The sequence below is a fragment of the Poecilia reticulata genome, linkage group LG5 (genome assembly GCF_000633615.1).
Source record: "Poecilia reticulata strain Guanapo linkage group LG5, Guppy_female_1.0+MT, whole genome shotgun sequence".
NCBI classification, from domain to species: Eukaryota; Metazoa; Chordata; class Actinopteri; order Cyprinodontiformes; family Poeciliidae; genus Poecilia; species Poecilia reticulata.
The window spans coordinates 10607239-10628580 of record NC_024335.1 but is presented as its reverse complement, the minus strand read 5'-3'; the positions used below and the strand labels follow the sequence as shown (position 1 = coordinate 10628580).

Below are 21342 nucleotides of genomic sequence, written 5' to 3'. Positions count from 1 at the left end.
AACCAATCAACTCTGTCAAGCATTCCTCTGATCAATGCTCACCAGTGGCTGATGTTTCAGTTTAGAAGAACAAATCGGCAGGCCTGCAGTTGTGCCATACTCTTTGCATTTTTAAAAAATGGAATCCGCATTCTGCTTAAACTTCTCAAACTTTCTCCCTGACCTGTCTGCTGTGTTCCTTAGTGTTTATGATGCTTTTTATTCACTAATGCTCTCCAACATCTGTGCAAATGCAGCTGACATTTGCAGACCATCTGTACTGATGTCACATTATGCACAGGTGTATTAATTAGGTGGCATCTGAGGTAATTGGTTACCTCATATGGGTTTAAAGGGGTATCCGAGTAAAAAAGAAATGAATACAAATGCACAAAGGACATGAATACTTTCACAAAGCACGATGATGTCATTTCCAAAGAATGACACATAAAGACCATCATTTAAATGCTGTAATATAATAGATCAAAGAAACTTTGTTAAAAGTAATGAAAACAGAACATTAACATGCAAATCCTCATTAACTATTCATTTACTCTCTACTTGAACTTTAGACACTGATGCCTCAAATATGACCTAAAGTCTTATGATAGTTTACCCAGGTACATTTTCTGACATTAAATGCAGCCCAGCCTTTAAAGTCTCTAAGGGCAATGTCTCCATTACTCAGAAATCATCCAGCAGTCCATAATGAACACAGGAAATAAGGTCCCCTGCAACAATCTGAGATTCATAGTGTCTAAAGTTTGTGCCTCTAGAAATGTGCCCATCTGCTTTGCAAGAATGAGGGCAATGAACCGTGCCTTTTATTTAAAATCATGTGCAGCTCATTTGAATAGAAATTGTTGAGGTTTCCGCATGGCTCATTCTAAAAGCTTTGTCTCTCACTCTCTGTGAGCCTTGAAAGAGTATGAGAAAGTGAAAGAGACTGAAAATTGGGGATGAATTAAGAGAAAAGAAAGTAGCAAGTGTATATAAGTGTGCATGTGTGTGTGTGTGTGTCTATGTCTGAGCGTAAGTAAATGCAAGGGAGAAAGGGAGACCTCGTTTGCCAAGGCAGTTGTGTCTCCAATGTGGTGTTGGAGCCACTGCAATGCACCAAAACCAAGGGGAGAGAGGGTATAAGACTGAAGGGGTGGGCAGAGACAGAAAGATAGAGGAGAGTAAAGAGAGGGAGTCAAAAATACAGAGAAAGGGCACTGGCAAAAAGACGTAATCAAGGAGGAGGAAAGAAATCAAGAAAGATCACTGAAGAATGGAAACAACACACCAAGAATATGACAGATTGTGGCAGAGAGAGAGAGACAGAGTCTGAGTAAGTCTTTTTTTGGGATTCATTTAGCTTTAGATCACACAGCCGACAAACAGAGTGTACTGTGAAGCTCAAATCCAAGACATCAATGTTTCACTTCTCCTTACCACACATTATTTACTGGGATAGTTTTGATCCTGGCTGCTGCAACCAACAAACATCAGTGCACTCTTCAGCTGAACATGTCCAAATTGTTAAATCCCAGTCCAGCTATCGTTCTCTCCATTATCAAAGCAGGCCAGTCAAACATCTATTTACACACTAGTTATTTTTAGCACCTATTCAGAGGATCAGACAGGCAAAAAAGCTTCAGGCTTCGGGAACATCACACAAGGAGAGGAAGGACTTGATGAAAAGGGGCTATCTGTGAAAATCCTGCTGAAAATGGCTGAGAACAGACAGTGAATACCCATCAGGTGGGCTTGTGAAAAAGATAGATGATGCAGCATGTAGGCAGCGTAATGTCTGGAGTTTACCTGGTGGATAAATTGCATATGATGAGAAAACAAATGACTGCGGACCAAAGGGACCATAATGTGCCTTCTTCAAATAGTCGTCATTACAGCAACTCCAGAGGCACTTAGCTTTGGCAGGCAGTTAAAGTGAAGGTCATATAGACAAGAAAAAAGGCGCCGAAAATAAGACCCAATACAGAAAGAACAGAAACGGAGAGGATTAGTAAATTGTCAGACCATATTCAGCTCCTACTGCTCACCTCTAAAATAGACAGCAGTCAGTTTTCTAAATAAACTCGGAAGAACTGCATGAAGGAAGGAAAAGGCAAACATGGCAGTAATGTTGTCAAAATTTTAGCATACAATTTCTGATTTAGAGGTAGATTATAAATAAAAAAATGTTCTATAAGTTTCTGCAAAATGTTTATATATATCATTAATTTTTTCAGAATATAATGCCATGCCCCTCGAATCACTTTCACTATATGAGCATGATAAATCCTGGCATTGTTATCTTGGAATATGCCCGACGAAACAGGGAGGAAGAAACTGTGCGATTTAACATTCAGGTCATTTAGTATTTTCAGGTAGTCATTCTTTGGGCAGAAAAACTTGATGACCCTTGACCTGACCAACTGCAGCAACGCCAGCTCAAAGCCTTGTTTAGTAATCCACAGCATCTAAACAAGCTTTCAAATATGGAAGGAAGTAGTTAACGATATGCTACGCTGTAGTGTTGAGACTCAGCTAAAAAAGACATCTTTGGTTACGGAAGCATTGAAAACGTAATCCCAACTTTAAAGGGGGGTATTATGTATTTTCCAGGCAAATGGTGTCATTTTATAGCTCAATCGAGTCACTATTTTAAAGTCATTTATCTTTAGTGTCCCTTGCTAAACTATTGTATTACTTTTGTGAACCTAAATCTGGATGTATCAAGAAGTATTTAGTAATTCACATATTTCGGCTTCCTTGTAGTATAAACATGATGCAACACAGAAGAATCATTTCTATTAGCTGCTCTGCAAAATAGATAAGACAAACAGAAAATGCCATAAAAGTAAAGCAGCCATCTCTTGATCTGCATAAGTCTGGAAATGGCTACAACAAAGTAGCTATTGACATAAACTTGGACAAAGCATAGTCAGTCAATAATTAGAAGTCAAGCTGAGACAAACAAGGCAAACTAATCTGGGGACCATGTTCAGTGTGGAGGATGATTCATACGGTAAGAAAAACACCTTTACCTTTCAGTTGGATTATGTTACTGCAATGATAAGACACATGTACTTTTAGGCTTTTTCCACCTTTTACCATTGATGTCAAATGTGGTGCTATATTCCTTGACATTTTTCATCCATCCATCCATCCATTTTCTTTACACCCTTGTCCCTAAATGGGGTCGGGAGGGTTGCTGGTGCCCATCTCCAGCTAACGTTCCGGGCGAGAGGCGGGGGTCACCCTGGACCGGTCGCCAGTCTGTCGCAGGGCAACACAGAGACACACAGAACAAACAACCATGCACACACACACTCACACCTAGGGACAATTTGGAGAGGCCAATTAACCTGACAGTCATGTTTTTGGACTGTGGGAGGAAACCGGAGTACCTGGGGAAAACCCATGCTTGACATTTTTCAGTCTATCCTAAAACATTGTTGCTCACCATGATATGCATAAGTCCATCACTGATGACTACTAAGGTGCTGTCACCACCGTCCGGCTTTATTGTCTATTTATGTGTCAAAATAACTAAGTTACAGTTGAAGCAAATATATTTCCATTTCAAAATAAATGGTTGGCGCAAAGTGATTTCTTTGAAACTACTGTATAAATATGTAAATCCTTCATAATAGGAGTTTGCAGTCACAGAAAATGGGGCTTCACACAGCCTCCAAGTCGAGTCCTGGTGGACCCCAGGGAGGTGGTACAGTTTATGAAATCAATGTCACAGGTTCCCACGTTAGTATATGCTCCTGCTCGAACTACAAAACAGGCTCACAGGAAGCTTTCCAGCTGGAAGTAAACCAGGCAGGCTTTACATCCAGGTAAACTGACCTTCAGTTGCAGCTGTACAGTTTTAATAAATCACAACCTTGATTATTGGGATGATGATACTGATTGCAATTAACTCAGGTTTTCCACAATGACTCCCACCATTCTCTCTGTTTAGCATCCAGCTGGTAAAATATATAATGTCACCAAGCACCTGACATATTTAGCCAACCGAAGATAGCATCCACATATTCCTTTGAAATGTGATACTGCACATAGCCCTGTAGCAACAAATCAATTATTTGCATGAGAAATTAAATCAAGCTTGATTTCCATTTGAAGTTTTTATACTTTTTCTCTTTTCTTTCTTTCCTTCTACGAAAAACTGGATGATAAAAGTCTTCAGTCTGGTTGGTTACAGAGACTTTATTATTCATTTTATTTGTTGTTTCTGTTGTTTTATTTATTTATTTTGAATATTTTAAATATCTTCCAGTTCCAGTGTTAAACGTTTCAATTTAAAGTTTATTGATCTTTGGGAATGTGTTTATGCAATATAATATTATTAAGCCATTGTCATTATATTACTTGAAAACAACAATATTATTGTTTACCATAGTACTTTCTGGGACAATTTATCATCCAGCAGCATTTGTTACAGTGACAGGCCTAATTGAGCACCTTGAAATTACAATGATGGTTGGGATTAAATATAATGCACAACTCTAGTTTCAGTGCTTGTCGCATCCTTCATTGCTCCAGGACGCATATTGGCAAGTTTTCAGTGTTAAATTTCTGATAAATGCTCAAACTGGCAAACGCAGAGCTGTTAATATTCTTTTCTATACAAAACATTGTTCTGGTATCAGATTGCACTTGTTTTATTAATAATTTATGAACTTGCTTGCTGGATAGAACGAGCTCGTGGGTTGCCACTTTACAGTTTGTCATAATATGGGCCTTGGGAAAAAGTAAAGTGACAATGTGAGGTGAGCTACTATCCCTGTGCAAGTGATTTAAAAGCTTTTGGTTGTCTAACAGTTTATGCAAAACAAGTAGTCTTAAAAAATGGAATTTAAATCAAGGCAGCACTGCAGTCACCTGTGTGACATTGCACCACAGCAGGGCCCTGTTTGGTAGCGTTGATAGGAAGTTTCTTCACCCAGCCAGCTGCAACAACCTGACAGAACCTTTTAAACTGTGGAGCAGCTTCACTGAACCACTCACATCTGTCTCCCTCATGCCTTCTGCCATACAATAGAAACAAACCTGGTAGCTAGCCAGCTAAAAACACTAACAAAATTCCTAACATAAAATCCAATCTAGGGACAAACAGCTTTTTCAGTTTGTTATACAACTGAATTGTTATGTCATAGTTCACTTTTTCCAAACTCAACCTATGCTCCAGCACAACGCTCGGCCCCAAAGTGTTTCCCAGCTGAAGGGAGGCAGGCTCTGATGGAGCACAGAGAGAACAGCAGTCCAGTGGGAGCAGAAGGCCTGCTATAATTTCTGAATACCAGTCCAGCCCCATGGGGATCCATGACCTGCATCTCCGGGCCTCTGCTCTCTGCCAGCACCGCCTCAGATGATGAAGGCTGCACTACAAACACAAACACAAAATAACTCAAGTATTGGTAGCTCTCAGATCATGAAGAAAGTATTTTTTTAGGGCAACCAACATCACCTAAATAACACTGACCTTCTAAAATTGATCATTCCACCTGTCAACGCTTCATTTCACATCAACAGAAACGTAAATAATTACTGTCCCAGTTTCCTCACACAGCAAAGTTTTGTGGCCCATCCTGTTTGGGATCAGCTGTTAGCAACAGGAAGAGCAGTCAGCAGAGACTTGGCTGCTCTCAGAAACTGATGGTGCTGAGCTCAGGGAAGGCCAGTACCACAGGTTGAATAAGTAAAATAACAAATTGCTAACAGGGACAGATACCATGTACAATTCAAACTAAAATGCAAATAAAAAGGCAACATAAACAGCTAACTTTTGTAGTTTTGGTCACTTCATATCCAACCTTTGGATACACATTGTTACAGGGAGTTTGGTTTGACTTTGAGAAACTGTGATTTAAATTGGCTCTCTGTGATTTTACTCATAATTTGCATGGCTCTGACAACAAATGGTAGCTTTTAGTTGTTTACATCTCATCAGAAGTCATACGTCATAAAAGTCACCTGAAAAGTGATTAAAACAGGGTCTAATATTAAAGTGTTCAGAGCATATACAATCAAATAAGCATTTTAAAAATAATCTTGATCAATGCTGAGGAAGTTATTTCTATGCCTTTTGACGAGTCAATCACATCAATATAGCCATATGTTAGCATGGTTTGAGGGTTACAGCAAATCTGTTGCACATTCTGGTCATTTTTGTGAAAAAACACATAGTTTTCATATAGAAAACAAAAAAATAATTTTTATAAAACATAGGAGGCAGTTTATTCTTTATTTATTTATCTATTTTGTTGTAATAATGTTTCGGCTTTCTTTTGGTTTGAATAAAAAAAAAATCATAATAGGATAAAGAAACATAAGAATGATCATTTAAAATACATGTAATAGTATGGAATATTAATGAGAGTGGTTGGGAGAAACTAAACATGCCTGAAGTATAAAGTTTTTTTCTTCAGGCCTTTTATTTTCCTCACTCTGACCCTTTTTTCTTCAGGCCAGAGAGCTGAAGAAAAAAGCCATGGACCTGCGCTGGCCGACGATGCTCTACCTCTTCCTGCTGATGCTTTCTCTCATCCGCTCTGCTCTTCCTTTGTTAATGTCACTGAGCTCTGCCCTGCAGCCTGGCTCTGCGTGAGGAAGATTTTGTCTCTTTCCATCAATTATACCCCACCACACACTTTCTTTCTCACACACACACACACACACACACACCTCCCCCTGTTTGCAGACACAGTTACATAACATCACAAGGATTTTCGGGCTAAGGAAGGTTTTCTGCGTTTTCTTTTTCTTTCCTCTCTCTCGGTATCCTGCTCCTTTTGCTTTCGTCCTCCAGACAAACAAAAGCACACCCACACCTTCCCTCTCTCCTGCCATATGCTTAACAAGCACCTCCCGTCATCCACACGACACATAGTGTTGTGTAATTCATTGGGTTCCTGATCCCTCTCTCATATCAGGTTTTTCTCCCACATGATTCAGATTGGTGAGAATCCACTACCGCTGGCAGACTTGTTTTAAGTACCACAACTGCCCCCTGTTGACCCAACAAAGAAACGCACAAGTTTAGGTTGCTGCAGAGCAATTAATCTTAGGTTCCACCTCTGGGTTTGTTCGACACGTCTTGAGAATGCAAGAAAAATATAAAAATCTATTTTAATTAAAGGTGAATGCAAGCGTTTTATGTTTTGTCAATAGTTTTACATTTTAACAAGTATAGTTTCAGTTTAACACCAAGACCCTCACTGTGCAACCCTTAATCCACCATTCAAACAATGAGGTGGCTGCCCTCTGCTGTCTGACCAATGTCACCACATTTCTTCATACACCTACACAGCGTTCAGACCCTGAGGAAATAATAGCATATGGGTTTATTGATCTGCAGCACATGATTTCTCTGCTGACAGAGGACAGAGAAAAAGCAATTACAGGGTGAGTGATGTTGCAGAAGCTAAGGCATGTAATGTCAAGGTATATTACTAACCAGTTACTCAACTAAAGAAGAAATGATCTGCTGCTTATTGAAGTTACAGTGCCTATAAGTAGTCAGCCACTTGGGCGTTTTACCCTTTCATTGCTTTTACAAGTCAACCATAATCAACCAAATGTGGCTTTTTTGACTAAATGTACATAGTTTGCTACACAGTGACATTTTATAGCATAATCAAATAACTGTTTTACATTGCATTATCAAATACACGATTCTTTGACTTTATGAAGTCAAAGAAATTTGACTTCATTCCTTCCCCAATCTCCACAAGCTAGCTGTATAATAATCAGAAAGATGAGGAAATTTTCATAAGTAGAGTTGGGATAAAAATCTGAAGGGTCTTACAATTCTTAATGCCTGAATTAGCTGAATGATAAGCAGTCAGAAGTTCATTTCTTCCCAAAGCCCCTATGAACTTGGGAGAAGTAGATTATGTTTTTGTTAGTTCAGTTTGTTAGGTATGTTTCTTGTCAGAAAATACTTGTAAATTTAAATCAGACTGATAATTCCTACTCTAAGCAGTAGCTTTAGGTAATCTTTTTCTTAGACCATATGTGGCATGTCCTCAACCCTGAGTTATGTTTTCTTTAAGTGTTTTATGGCTTTGTTATTGTTGTATGCAGTGTTCTTTTCATGAAAATGAAGAATTTTTAAGTGATTAGAAACTCGATAGAAATTTCTAATCAGGTCGGAACTGATGGAAACACCCATCCGACTCCTACAATAGAAAAAGAAACAAGAGCAACAGTTATACACAATGGGCTTCTGTAGCAATATATCTGTGTTAACCATCAAGCTGTGTCGACACACAAACAATCCTCTGAGTGGTTAGCCAAGCTTCTTTTATGACGGAGAACAATTGTTTCCACACAGTGGGGGACAAAGAGTTTGGTTAAATTTAGGAAATATCACACTTTTTAAGAACATATCAAGATTTTATGATCAAATGATGCAAATCCAAAGCAAATGCTGCTTCAGAGTATTTAAACTACTAAACCTAAAAATAGTTCAACAATCACTTTATTTTTCATCTCTAGACTTAAGGAAACATTATTAAGATGCATATTTCCAACCCAAATACATTAGGTAATCTCCTGAGTATACAGTTGTTGTTCTTTGACCTTGTTCCCATAGTGTGTCATCCTCTACAGGACAGCATTTGCCTGGAGCAACACAAAACACCGGAAACGATTAAAGCTCAGCCAGGTTGGCCTTTCTGCTCACAAACCCAAACAGTGAGGTCGAGGCTAAACCGCTGTTCTTAATAACAAATTACTGCAATCATGTTTCCAAGTAATAATCTGTTCAAGAAGCCTAGAAAAAAGAAGAGGTTTGTTTTAGGGAGCTAAACGAAGAAACTGAGAGTCATAATTCAATACAGTGTCTTGTAATCCAGGTTTTAAACAGGACCAACTCGTATTGTAAGTCATCCTCGGGCATGTTACAATACAAACAGCACCAATTATATTCAATATCTATTTATTTAGAAACATATACTCAAATCAATCCTACAATCTCTCCTCCTGCCACCAGGTGGCGACAGTGGACAATTGATTGCCTCAATTTGTTGACTTGAATGTTGTAGTCTAAATTCTGACAGCATTGCATCAGTTAAGAGAGTCTGATCTACTGTCATTTTAGTATATAGTAAAACACACTTCTTTTTCAATTTACTTGTATGCTAATCATGTTAATCAATATATGTTTAAATGCAACCAGGTAATAATTTATCAATAACACAACTGGCCTTTGAAAGGTTTAGCTCAATAGTTGTGTAATGTGATATTTGGAACAACTCCATAAATAGTATTTCGGCTCCAACAGCAGCTGAACCAAAATCAGAGAAACATTTCCATAAACAACATACTTTTAGCCACATTATAAAACCAATCAGATCTTTTTTCTTTGCATGACTCTGATATCAGAGGCAAACAGTCAGATGTAATTTGAGCCTCTTCTCTTTTTGTTTCAGCCAGTCTGGCTCTGACCTTCCCCTGGATCAATAAAATCAGGATCAAGGAACCAGGCCACGATGGAAAAATGAAACATTGCACTTGTCTACCAGTCATGATAAGAATAAATTCATTTGGCCAACTGTACATTATTTGTAAGAAAACAACAAACACTGATTTAGCTAACCTAGCTAAAAAAAACAAACTAATCAGAATATCTTAGCAACCAAAATGATAACTCGATTGCCAAGTTGTCAAGAAAATTTATAAATTTGTTGATAACTTAGCAATTTTTTGTGCTTGTACCTACATAAAAAGTTGCATCTCTCCTTTTTGCTCTCTTATATGTGCACTCTTGTACCTGTATTTTTTTGAGTAAAGTTCAGCTTTGAGTTAATTGGTGTCCCTCAATTTCCCTGTTTTCGTCCTGCAGCAGTTGAACATCTCATTTGATTAGTTCTTCTGGTTTGATTTTTCACCTCTGCCGCAGTATCAGAGCTCCTACTTTTTCATTATTTTTTGCTGGATTCTTCTGTTACGCTGTCTGTACCCTACGACCTGCTCCTCTGCAATCCCCTCCCCCATGTTTTCCTTTATGTTGACCATTAAAGAAACTCATTTCTGCCACAGTAGGTCTCTGCACTCAGGTCGCTCACGAACCACGTCATGACAATCTGAGGCAAATTTATACAAATGCTACATCTATTACCATGATTTGCTCTCACAACAATTCAGTAATAAAGCAGCAGAATGAGAAGCAGCTGATGTACCATCTCAATGTGCCAAATATTCCAACTCATAAGATATTTCTTCTAAAAAGACTCATTCAGAAAGTAAATGATGTGCATAATAGCCTTTACCATTGAACTTTTCTAAATAACTTCTACCCACACAAAGCAGAAAAAAAGATAATCAAAGAGACTGATTTCATAATGGCACTTTCACAGTCTTAAGTGCTTTCACCTCTCCACGAGTCCATTTGTGTGACAAGTTCAGTAAAGATGTACTTATCACCATGGTAACCACCAAAGGGGATGTAGAGGCACTATTTCTCCACTAGTCACTGTGTTTATTAGACAGATGCATCTAGAAAGAACCCAGAGTCTGAACATAAGGTGAGATTTGCTCTTACTGACCAGAGCTGCCATTTCTCTGTCCAGAGGATTGTTCATCACACTGGGACATTTTTATGTAAAAAACTTGCTGAGGAAGCATTATGAAGGCAATTATGCGGCTGAAGGAAAGAAATGGACAATTAATCTAAAGACTTTATTCTCTCCCTCAGCAGCTCTAATGAATGACATTTGCAAGCATCCTGGTGCCTTTCTGAGCAAGGTCATGTTAGCAGAAAATGAGCACCAGTCAGATGACACCATGAAGTCAGGATTTATTAGAATAAACAATCTAAAGTCATGAACAATGTTTAAATTAACGGTAAACCACAATGTGTCTGTCAGTGTGTTTCAAAGTGGACAGAATCTTGACTGGTAAGCACGTTTCACAGTGCAATGCAACATTAGCCCCTTTTCTCATTTAAGAAAGAAAAGTAAAGTTGCATTTCTAGCATAGCTGTTTTCATTTGGAACATGTGTGATATTTTAATTACAAGTTCACGTTGCTTATACTAAAGTGTATGTGATTATCAGACAAAAAAAAAATCAATGAGTGAGAAATCTGTTTCAAACAACTGACCAAATATGGTCTGTCACAATACAGCGGACCCACCGATTCACGGTTCAGTATTCACAGATGTAACCATTTGCAGTTATTTCTGCGGAAGACAACTCCAAATTATTCGGAAACTTCACCTTTTTCCAGATTTTTTTGTACATCGTATGTAAAATATTCTGAAGAAAATGCAGTTTAGGAAGCTGAAATATCTAGGCATGATGCTACTACCCCATATGCTATTGGCTTCTGCAAAGCATCAGGACAGGGGCTTTGGTCCCCATAAGGCCCATGGGTCTTCAGAAGTTTAGTCAATATGCCAGAGAAGGTCCTAAATAGGCTGCATAAACACACACGCAGGCATTCACAAAAGAGCTTTCTGAGCGTTTTAAAGAGTAAATCAATTTCCCTCAGCCGTTCTCTAGAAACCACTAGAAAACGCACACACTGGGCAGAAAAATAAAAGGAATAACCTCTTATAAACATAAAAATACTTCAATTACTCATCAGTTATGCCACATGGGAACTGAAAAATTATCTACTTGTTGTGCTTGGCACACATTTATGAGAATCTAAAATCAAACATCGCCTTAAAGAGCTAGCGCCTTATTTCTGCCAACATTTCAAATGTAATGCTACTTCTTAAATGCAAAAACAACACAACAAGCTTTTCTGCTAAACATAGATATGTTAGATCAGAAAGAAGCAGTATTACATATTTTTCAGGCACATGATGCCATTTTATAGCATGATCAAGTTCATAAAAATACTATATAGATCAAATATGCCTTAAAAAAACTTGACATTGTAATGTATCACCTTGAAATTCAGCCTCTGTATCTTTAAATGCTCCAGCTCTCTCTGAAACTCCGTCTTCAGGAAGTCATCACAACGTTGCTCCTTTATTAACTGTTTAGCAACGTTTTTACCAGAGTTGCACTGAGACGTAGCTGATATTGAGCTCAGCAGATGCACAGTTCCACCAGGTGTTTGCTAATAACTTCTGGCTAGTCTGAGGGAGCAGAGATGGTGAGTTGCAGGGGAAGGCTGCTCTGTAGCTAAACTGAAGCTCCAAGGAGGAGTTGTGCCTCAAAGGCAGCGCTCGGTCCCACCAAGCATTTTGCACAGCTGAGTGGTTGCCATGGAGATTAAAGGATTCCTCAAGCAGATGACAGAATCAAGGCAACACTGCAACTATGTTTTTGATTATGGAATAGCATAACAACGTTAATTTTACATAATACTGCCCCTTTAAAAGCACAAGCAGGGTCAAATTAGCCTTTGGTGAATTTTCTAAAATATACGGTACATTGGTTCATGTGAAAAAAATGACATTGCTTAAAACGTAAAATATAGTAAATAACAAGCAGCAATTGAGATACACTTACCACAACTCACACATGCATGACAGGTCTAAGTTTAAGAGGGGAAAATTAAGTTATGAGCTTAATAGCATTTTATTAATACTAATAAAAGCCTTTGTGAGACTGAATGACTCAGGCTAAAACACTAAACCTTTAATAATAGCACTAGAAATCTTGGGGGATTTTTGGCAATTAGTAAGAAAAGTCATTAATGTATTAACCTTTGAAAGGTCAGCTATTCTATGAAATGTATGGATTCCTATGAAGAAATTTAAATCCTTATTTCTACTTGACTGGACCCGAATGATTGCATTTTTTTAAATGCTAATCATTAATAATGACGAAGGGCTTCTGTTCCTGAACCACTGGGAATTTCAGAGGCTATTTGTTCTGCACTGCTGCTTTCGATTCACACAATGACTGGCAGGACCTTGGTTATTTCACTAAGGACAGCTAGTGAAAGGATTGTGGCCCTGGTGCACAGAGGTCCAGACTGGAACTACTCAGAGGACCGGGATGGAAAATTGCTGAAATTTGTAAAAAAGATGTGTGTAAAAATAATATCAATGACAGTATTTAATTCAGTATAAACCAAATCCAGCCCTGTTAATGAAACTGGGGATTGTGTGTGCCGCATAAACTAAATAATTACCAACATTCTCTTTAACAAAGAAACAATAACAATAGAATAGCATCATTCCTTGTCCTGTATGCAAGATAACACAGAAACAAAAAGACATCCAGTTTCTGTCAGTTAGGTGAAACCCTAATTAGTGCAGATCTCTCAAATTGAAATTTGAGAGCATGCAGTTACAATAATGTTGGTGAGGCAGCAAGTCCTAACACAAAATATGCAATTGCCAAAAATAATCTCTGCATGTCATAAAGCAGCAGTTTGCAAGACTCATTTGCAATAATCAGACAATAGGAAAAAACAGAATACAGCCAGTTTGTTTCATCACAGCCAAAGCTCATGCAGATGTTTCATAGAGGGCACATCTGCACCCCTTGGAGCCTCTGTCTGTTGCTGACCAGACGGTGCCCTCGGAGCTCATTACGGATTCCAGTCACACACTCACACACACAATGTGGAGGCAGGCAAGATTGCTAGTGTTCTAGCCACCAGCTAACAAGCAGCGTTGAGAAGAATGAAGTCAGTTTTTTTTTTTTTTTTTTTTTTTAAGAGGTTTTCTCCTACCTTTCAGCACCACCACCACATCCTCGCCATCAGCAGGAGCGGCTTCTCCAGCAGCAGCAGCACCGCAGGCTGAGGGCTCGTCTCCCTCAAACAGCTGGTTCACCTCCCCCTGGATGTCAGAGGGGCGCCGGTCGCCGCCGCTCTTGGAGACGGTGAACCTCTGGCTCATGGTGGTTGTCGCCTGTGAGATAAACCGAGGCTCTTCTTCCCCCCGGTGAGGGGCGACAAAAAAAAGCAGCTTCAAAATGCCCTCTGGCGTCTTACTGTAAGGTTTTCTGTCACAGCCACTGAGTTTCCAGCTGACTGACGTGCTTTGGGGAAAAGCGGTTCTTTGTGAGATTATTAGACGTGAAATACCGAGTGGAGCATCGCATCAACCGGTGTCTGCAGGCTGCTGCGCACCTGGGTCCTAAAGCCGATCACCGACGGAAAGAGCTACGGCAAGATATTTTCTATAATATTTAGTTGCAATAAATGTTTGGCTCTATTATTAAAAGGTATAAGAAAAAATTGGAAACATATAAAATGTTCCATTGGGCAAACACGAATGTTATGAGCTGGTGTCCAAACTGGCTAATTTTAACTAATGGAGGGACACAAAATTCAAATGAGTTTATTAAGTTTCACTTGCTCATCAATAGCAAAGCCTTTATTAAATCTGTAGATCATTAAAGTTCCAAAACATAGAAGGGGCTTCACACTGCCTTATCAAGAGGAAAACATACAATTTCAAAATTATTTGTTTTGTTGGCCGAATTCTTCAACATCATTGACTTGTGGGCCAAACAATATTATTTCAATGGTCACGATGGGCCACATTTTGGAGACCCCTGGTATAAATCATTCAAGATCCAAAACTTCAGAGTTTGTGCATGTTTTTCTAATTGAAAGAAAACCTCTTTACTCATTTATTTTGGGATGAGGAAATAAGTCTAACACTAAATACTTAGACCTAAGAAACATAAATAAACAATGAACAAATAAATAAATAGAGACAAGAAATAAACATAACTAGAAAAACTAAGAACTTAACTAAAATAAAACAGAAACAACTGATCTAATCAAAGAAACAGACTAAGGAATACAGAATAATCATATAATCAAAACACCAAAACAACCCAAGATCCTAACAAAGATTGAGTGTATTCTCAGCAATAAAAGCAGCTAATAAAAGCTTTTTTATTGCCTCATCATTTGAAAACATTTGTTGTATTCAGCTAGATTTTATAATTAAAGGTGAAGAGTAGAGGGGTGAAAAACAAACTATAAGGAAATGATAACACGAAGTATAAAAATAGGCATCCCTACATTATGTCTTATTCATCCTTATTTTCTCGTGGTCAGTTATTTAGTTTTATTTCAGTTAAACGGTGCGATTCCACGTACAACCGCTAGAGAGCGCCTGTGGCATTTGTGCTATAAAGAAGGTTGGGCACAGAAGAATGAAGTGTGTGTTTCATTTTTCTATATCACAGGTCAGTGAAAATGTATCCTTTTGCATATACTTTGGTATTCTTTAAGAATTGAAGTGGTTATTGAATCAAGAGTCAGCTAGCTGAAGCTACTAGCTGAGAAACAGCTGAAGGATTACTAAATCCACTCTGAATTTAGTGTTTTATTGCACTTTTTGAAATGGTTCTCACACAATAGACATTATTTTGGTGTCTTTATTTGTAAAGTGCACATTTCTTTATGAGCTATTGCAAAAAAACTAGAAAACCATATTGTTTCTGTGAGTAAGTATGGCTGCTTATGTGTAAAGCTTAGTAAAGAGACACAGCATTAAAGGAGCACTACACGCTTTCAGTTTTGTAGTTAGAGTAGAGTTTTAGTGTAGGAAATCAAATATTGTTCTTCTGTTAAAACAACAGAATATATAATATAAAAATATGTTAGTGTTTTAAAAGCTAAAATACTTAAATATTAAAGTATATATTATTAGAATACAAATTGTAAAAACAATTAAAATAGTTAACAGCAAATTTATATTTTTTTGTTTTGATAGTAAAAATACAAAAAGTCTGAAGAAAAAGGGACAATGTATTTGAGTTGAAGCACTAACTAAAAGAACAAATATGGGTTAGAGAATTAAAAGACATCTGTGAATAGATTTTGTCATTTGATAAAATTCATAATGTTAAAATAATTCTCATTCAGTTTAAAGGAATATTATTTCCATTTGTGATGCACCCAGACTGAGGGCTAGCTATAATAGCTACTCACTGATATCTGAAGTATTGTATATGAAGTTTGTTCATTGCAGAGGAAGAATCAACCTTCCTGCCAGATGTTAAAAAAGATTAACACTTGTCTCATCTTTTCTATATCACAGTGTCACACTTTGAGAGAACAACATTACCACATTACTTTGGTGTAATCCAAGGCTGATGGGTAACAAAAACAGATTTGAGTACACCACATTCTGCGTAAATGAATGGATGTAGTTATACCTATGGAATTAAAAACAAAATTAGGGCTTGGTGAAAATGTATTTTTTGTGTGTTGTATCTGACATTTTTGTAAAAAAAAACTTTAATTTGTGGGTCATAGTTTTGTCCATCTGCAATTTTTGGCTTGCAAGGTTTATTTGTAGGTTAATAATTGTTTAACTTATTTGTTTGTTTTATCATTTGCCTTTGTAAGGCAGTGGGGCCAATTTCTACAAGTATAGGGAAGGGGTCAGCATGCATTGGGTGGGTCTATGGTTGATGTGTTTTTTTTTTTCTTCCCAGAAAAGGAAGAAACAATAGAAAGGTTAAATTGTGTTTGCTGTTTGCCAAGCTGGATGAATAAACTTTAAAATACAACCTTCAGGCTTTTGAACATTGGACTTATTTTACCTGCGTATAAAATATCACCACTGTGCAAGCAGCAGCTTATTGATTTTTGAATGTAGGATGCTTGGTTTGACAAACAATAAAATCACCACTGCACTATATCAATGTCAACATATGATGCTTACAAGGCAGAAGATACACAACAAAATGGGGCTTGTGTGCCCTCCATAGACTAGCAAATATGATGTATGTTTGCACTGCAAACGTATATTAAATGTTCAGTTCCACTTATTAACATCTTAAGTATAGTGGCACAATGTCTCGAATTGTAATCATCACATCAGTGTGCAGAGGAGTAAACACAAACCGAGCAAATGACCTATAACCCAAGGTAAAGATGCTGATCTAATAACTAGAGAGAAAAAAATTAAGCTAAATACAAAGAGTAAATGAACAAGAATAAACAGAAAACAAAGAGTGAACTAATGAGATGCAAACTTAGCATAAATACAAACACACCAGTGGTACTCATTGAACTTTGAAGCAGATGTGCTACAGCAGCAGGGAACCACACCAGGCACCTCTCCTGTCAGCTAAGAACAAGAAACTACACGTGATCCCATTCACACAGGTTGGAAAAATGGTCTTGGTCTAGTGATTCTTCAATGACATTCAGAAGCTACAGTCAGAATTTCAAGCAGTACAATTTTAAAAGTCAAACATTGGAAACAAAGAATATACCTGCTAACATTTATAAGAAAGCATAATTTGGATTTAAAAAGCCGCAAGCAGCAATATGTGTGCAGCATATTAATTTAGAGAGTGCATAGTGCATTGAAGGTATTCATTTGACTTCCTGAAAGTTGATTGTTGTAAATCTCTTTCTTGTCCTTCTGTATAATATGGTCATAAATTGAGTCAGATATTAATGCTTTTAATTTATTTGCAAGAAATGTAGGTGCTGCAAGGCTGCTTGCTGAGACAGATGTTGTTGTGACCAGGTGATTTCATCTGAACTGTGCTAACTCACTGAAAACATCACCATGGATGAACAGTAGGGGGTGCTCACCACTGATTTTTCTGAAGGCCAGAATATTCCCCTTAGTTAGGAAAATATTTTATATTACATATAACTCTGTAGTCTGATTTTAATATTTTCTATTACATTTATTCAAAGTCACAGATGAGTTATTGGGTTTTGTCCTTTTAAAATCTCAGCATATTCGATTTATATTTGGTAATATGTCAACTCTGAGATTATCATATTACATATTGAGATTTCTTTTCAAAATAAAAACAGTTTGAACAACTCTCTTTAATTATTCACTAACACATTTACATGTAAATTACCAAACTGAGCCTTTGCATATGTGCAAGTTTTGAAATGTGAGTTAAGATCCTTAAAAGTTACTTACTAGCAGGGCATAGTCCCACTTCCACCTGCCATATCATCATTTTGCTGTAAATTACTATAATGTGTTTGTGAAGGATAAGGACAGTAATTCAGATGCTAAAATAGATTTTTAATGTTTGGCATTTGGAAAGGTGTATCCTAAATCTCAAGCCAGAAACAGATTTCAAACAGTGTGTGGATTGCAGCAAGTTCTGCCATTATTTTCCACACTTAAGAAAGTATACATGATTGATTGATTCTGATTTTGTTTGTTTTTTTCATAACGACCTGGTTTACCAGATACTATCCCAGGCACTCTGAGCCCATCCAAGCACAGTACGGGGATAGTACAAAACTTTATCTGAAACACATGTGAAGATCCCTGAGAACATGTTTTTGATTCTTTCTGGAAATTCTCGTTCGAATTGTGAAGAATCCATTGAGGTGTTATAGGAACTGCAGTCTGTACAAAAAGCAAAATGAAAGATTAAAACGTATGTAAAGTCAATACATACGTTCCAGAGACTGTTGTATGTTATACAAATGCAAGTTCACCATTTACATGGAATAAATCCATATAATTTTTTATATCATTCTTACAATGCCTAATGTGAGCAATAGAAAGGATGAAACCTCACCATGATCGGTGTTAAGGACTTGTGGCTTGTAGAGATTAAGACAGTCTGCCTGAGCCTCAAACTCTTTCAGTTCTGCATCTGTGACATTTGGTTTCCTGCCTATTGAAGATGAAATCTGTGTTAAAATAAGCTGAGTGTAAAATGAACACAATGTAAAAGCAAGACAAGTAATGACATTTGCTAGATGTTGGATTTGAGTAATACCTTTCAACCCCACCATTGAACCGACTGAGAAAAATGGTTTGCTTGAATTTTGTTCACTTGATTTAATTAAAAAGCATATCTCAGTAGCTAGTTAATGGTAGCAGGTACAGACTGCTGGATAGAGCCAAATTTAGTTGTCATTTACTTAGTTATGTTAACCTGTTTAAAAATAAATATTATACTTACTTAGCATAAGCAAAATACTGGCAGGTGAGTTGTCATCTTTCAGAATGAGGCAGTCAGCACAGCTGGTGCGAAGAAGCAAACCTTTCTCATTGGTTTTGGCATCTGTTAAACACATCAGATGAGCAGTTTTAGAACCATTTGGTAATGTGAAATCTCTTTCACTAATCCAGATGAAAATATTGAAAAGTCAAGGGAAAAAAAAACTATTTTCTTATGCAACATTTACACATACACTCACACACACATACATAGACATACATATAATAGAATACTTCAGCTCAGCACACCTACCATTACTATCAGCCATCGATATCCCATCCGTCTCCAAGAAAATCTTTGCAGTGTTATTTTCACATTGCTCAGCACTGCAAGACATTCATAAAAAAATGAGGACATCTAGAAAACAATTGCATGTGCTTAATGTCTGCAAACAATGTAAAAATCTTGAAAACAAGACACAAAGATTGTTCCTTTTCACCAAAGTCACTCTGGCTTGACACAGTTTGCCAACATTTAAGTGGGGTCACAACATTTTTTTTGCATTAAGTTTTATTATTGTGAAGTTATATATCTAACAAAATGAACAAATAAGTCCTCAGCTTTAAAAACCAAAACTGTTTGCGCATTCAGATTGCATCAAAAAATGATAAATAAGGACGACAAAAGGCCAGTACTAATTAAATCCAGCAAAAGAAAAAGAGATAATAGCAACATGAATTTTAGAAAGGTCTCCCTGTTATTGTTGCAAACAGCTTTCTATTCAAATAAGTTGTCTAATCTGTGACTTTAAGTATGTTGTTGCCTTTTTTAAAATTCAGAACACATGTTTTTATCAAATGCGTCAAGAGTGAAGTAAGGGTCAGACTGAATAAGTTGCCTATAAGACATAAGGCAGCTGGAAAATGTTGTTTTTTAACTAGTGAAAAACATTTTTAAGGGATTGAAACAACATGGAATAGCAAAAAAAAAAAGCCTTTGGAATGGGAGTCTCAAATCCCCACCGGGTCATGGAAGATGGCCGCTTGTACCGAGCCAGGTTCTGCTGGAGGTTTCTATCTGTTAAAGGGGAGTTTTTTCTCTCTGCTGTCACTGTGATCGGTTTCAGTGGTTGCTGTAAAGTCAAAATTACAACACAAGTGATTTTCTGCTGTTGCTGGATGCTCATCTAGGAGAAGTCAATGCTGAAAGTCAGTGACTCGATGCAATCTGCTGGGTTTCCATAGATAGGAACGATTTACACTTCTTTGAATAGTTAATTGACCTTATTGTACTGTTTGATAAGTTGGATAATTTAGAATGCAAGTATGATTTAATATTTTTTTTTTCTTGATAGCACATTTGTTGTGAACTGGTGTTAAATAAATAAAACTGGGGATTGTGACCCCTGGACCCGGGAACACGGATTATTCTGTTTAGTTTAAGAAGCTGTTTGAATTACTTGAAAAATTATTGGCTAATCAGGTCAAGTAGAAATACCAGGACAAATACTCAGACTATAGGTTAATTTCATTAACTGCTGAAAGTAAATAAGAATATTTACATCTTCATTTTTAAGTTTGTGTCATAGACGTTTGATTTGCTCGTTGAGGTAAAATCAATTTGAAGACTTGGAGCCCCCAAGGTATTCAGCACTGTTACTATCCAACAGTAAGATGAAGACACAGCTACAAAGTACCATGTCCCTTGAATCTGAAGAAACAAAGAGGTAATTTTGTTTGTTTACAGTTTGTCATGAATAAATGACAGTATTTAAAGTATTTCAGAAAATTTAAACAGCTGCATGAACTGTGAAAAGGTGAAAGATACTTGCATCTTGAAGTTGGTTTACTGGCCGCAGCAACACCTCACAGGCCAGCGACGCCGGCTGGGAAACTGAGAAGAGACTCAGCAGAACGACAGCAGCACATGCAGTTTTCATGGTTTTCTTCATGGTTTTTTTCATGGTTTTCCTGCTGATTGCTTTCTTGATCCTTCTTATGTTGATTCTGTTGACCAATAATTTTTCTGCTAGATCTGTCCTCCCTTTTCCAGTAACAACCACAGTCAGTGTTTACTCAACAAACAACACAGTAGGTAACCACTATGGACAAAAGGATCAAATGAGGACAAATGTAGAGCACAAGGGTTTTTATTAAATTATTAGGTACATAGTGTAGGACAGATTGTCAATTAATATGGCAATAGAAAACAGATCATATTTGATGTTTTTCAGTTTTCTTACAGCATCAAAAACGAACTAAAATCAATTAAACTATAATTATTTTTACATATTATACTAAGAATAATCAATCAGGTCAATGTTGGAACTTTGTGCTAAAAGTTTATTTTCCTTTTTCATTTATTCAGACAAATGAATAAATTTGTCTGAATAAATGACTCAGACAAATTTGCTGAAGATTTGGTGATTTGGTATCACAACAAATCAGCAACAGCGTCTTCACAGGTCTGACTAATAAATCAATCAAACAGCTGCAGCTGATCCAGAAGCTGCTGCTCGCGTTCTCACTAAAACCAGGAAGAT

At 37.2% G+C, this 21342-nt stretch overlaps 2 protein-coding genes across 3 annotated transcripts in view; both read right to left on the bottom strand.

The window, feature by feature from the left end:
• Window positions 1-13991, bottom strand: part of slc12a5a (solute carrier family 12 member 5a) — a 149834-nt gene extending 135843 nt beyond the window's left edge. The window contains exon 1 of one of the 2 annotated variants that reach the window (XM_017304943.1): window positions 13624-13991. In XM_017304943.1, coding sequence (XP_017160432.1) covers window positions 13624-13792 — 169 coding nt within the window. In that variant the 5' untranslated portion in view covers window positions 13793-13991. The remainder of the gene's footprint in view (window positions 1-13623) is intronic. The other variant, XM_017304944.1, reaches the window with a different exon arrangement.
• A 3911-nt stretch (window positions 13992-17902) lies between these two features.
• On the bottom strand, window positions 17903-20782 carry LOC103464677 (uncharacterized). The gene is made up of 6 exons (XM_008408931.1): window positions 20632-20782; window positions 20362-20510; window positions 19113-19186; window positions 18822-18923; window positions 18432-18530; window positions 17903-18256 (listed from the first exon to the last, which is right to left on the bottom strand). Exons 1-6 carry the CDS (start codon window positions 20761-20763, stop codon window positions 18087-18089), a joined length of 726 nt encoding a protein of 241 aa, XP_008407153.1. The 5' UTR covers window positions 20764-20782; the 3' UTR covers window positions 17903-18086.
• Between the last annotated feature and the right edge of the window lie 560 nt (window positions 20783-21342).